This window comes from Etheostoma cragini, chromosome 14 (genome assembly GCF_013103735.1).
Source record: "Etheostoma cragini isolate CJK2018 chromosome 14, CSU_Ecrag_1.0, whole genome shotgun sequence".
Lineage (NCBI taxonomy): Eukaryota > Metazoa > Chordata > Actinopteri > Perciformes > Percidae > Etheostoma > Etheostoma cragini.
The window spans coordinates 18,984,815-18,986,388 of NC_048420.1; the positions used below are offsets into that span (position 1 = coordinate 18,984,815).

At 38.1% G+C, this 1,574-nt stretch overlaps 1 protein-coding gene across 1 annotated transcript in view; it reads right to left on the reverse strand.

Annotated features, from left to right (window-relative positions):
- Positions 1-650: 650 nt before the first annotated feature.
- cdca5 (cell division cycle associated 5) overlaps positions 651-1,574 on the reverse strand; it is a 1,621-nt gene continuing 697 nt past the window's right edge. The window contains exon 2 of the mRNA XM_034892782.1: positions 651-1,569. Coding sequence (XP_034748673.1) covers positions 1,381-1,569 — 189 coding nt within the window. The 3' untranslated portion in view covers positions 651-1,380. The remainder of the gene's footprint in view (positions 1,570-1,574) is intronic.

Sequence of the window (1,574 nt, forward strand, 5' to 3'; positions counted from 1 at the left end):
CAGAGGCAGACATGACAGTTGATAACACCCCCTTCCACTTGTTAGTGCAAATTATGCAACACAGCCACTTATACCTTTAAGAGACTCTAGAGGAAAACGTTTTACCTGTCCACCTCGTTAAAGCCAGACAGATCATCCACTCACTCAGTCATCATAATCACTTGAGACAAATGACGTGCTTAAGAATGTGTTACTAGTCAGCATGCTTTGCTAGCTTATTGAGGCCCTTTGCAGGTTAACGTTATCATTAACAAGTGCCATTATCTCCCCAAAATCTCAGCCATCAGTCACATTTAATTTTTTTGGCTGATTATATAACCAGATCTTTAAATTACATGGTCTTTTAACTGGTGTGTCACGCATTAAGCTTGGACACCACTTGAGATTTTGCGTGAATATTACAACAAAGCAGTAGAGATGTTTTGGACCCATTTTTCATACAAAGGCTTTATGAAATTGGAGATAGTACAAATTTGTCTTGTGGTTTTATTATTGATGTCATTCTATTACTGAAAATACAAAATCTCAAAATTGTTCGGCAGAATAAAGGATTTCTGTGAAAAATCTTTTTTATGATTAATAAGAACCAACAAGTACTTAGTTATTGTGGAGATTTGGTTGAATTTTTATTTACATTTACAGGGAAGCATTAGTGAAAAAGGCAAAAAACTGATTTTCTTTTATGTTTAGGAAAAGACAACATCTAAGAACAACATCGACAAGTGCGGTCTTACAGTCTTGTTGACATTGTACGCCAATCATATGTGGATGTAGAACATTATTAAAAGGGTAGTATCCTGGTCACAGACCCCTGAACTGCTGCCCACATTTGTTGTTTTTCAGTAATTCAATTATTGTGAAGAAATACAAAATCCCATTCAGTTTTTCTGTTAGAAAACTGTCCCTTCATAGCTTTTAGACCCTACCCTGCAAAAATGTCTCAAATTTTCCAAAGTACAGATTCCACATTCATATTAAACTGTCTATGTATCACGGGCACAGCCAGTTTGGGAATAAAATTTAAATTAAAAACAGTGCACAAATATTTAAAAACAAACGTACAAAATGCTGTTTTTTTTTTCATGCAAAAAAAAGCAGTATGTTTTAACAATAACCAGCAAAAACACAAACGAACGAACATGCTTTAGGTTTAACTTGTCTACTGGTCATCTCGACCACATGATGACTTAAACACATAAGGAACTCCAAACATATAAAACTCCAAAAGAAATTCTGAATTTACTATAGAGCAGGAAATATACAAAAAGTGAATCTTTTCAGTCTGAGGCACACAGAGGAGTGCTGTCCTCCCAGAGTCAGTGTGTTTCCCACCACACGCTGTCATAGCTTTCTTCACTCCGTCAGTCACATTATTTAACGTTACTCCACGATCAACTCAAACTCCTCTGCCTCCTCAAACTCTGCGTTCATCTGGGCCGCCAGTGCGTCCAGCTCTGTGGTGCCTATCTGCTGGACCCTCTTCCTTCTCCTCTTCTCCTTCACCAAGGCCACTCCAGGGATGTTTGGGTCCGGTTTGGCGAAAGTTGAACCGCAGTCATCCGCCTCAAGCAAAG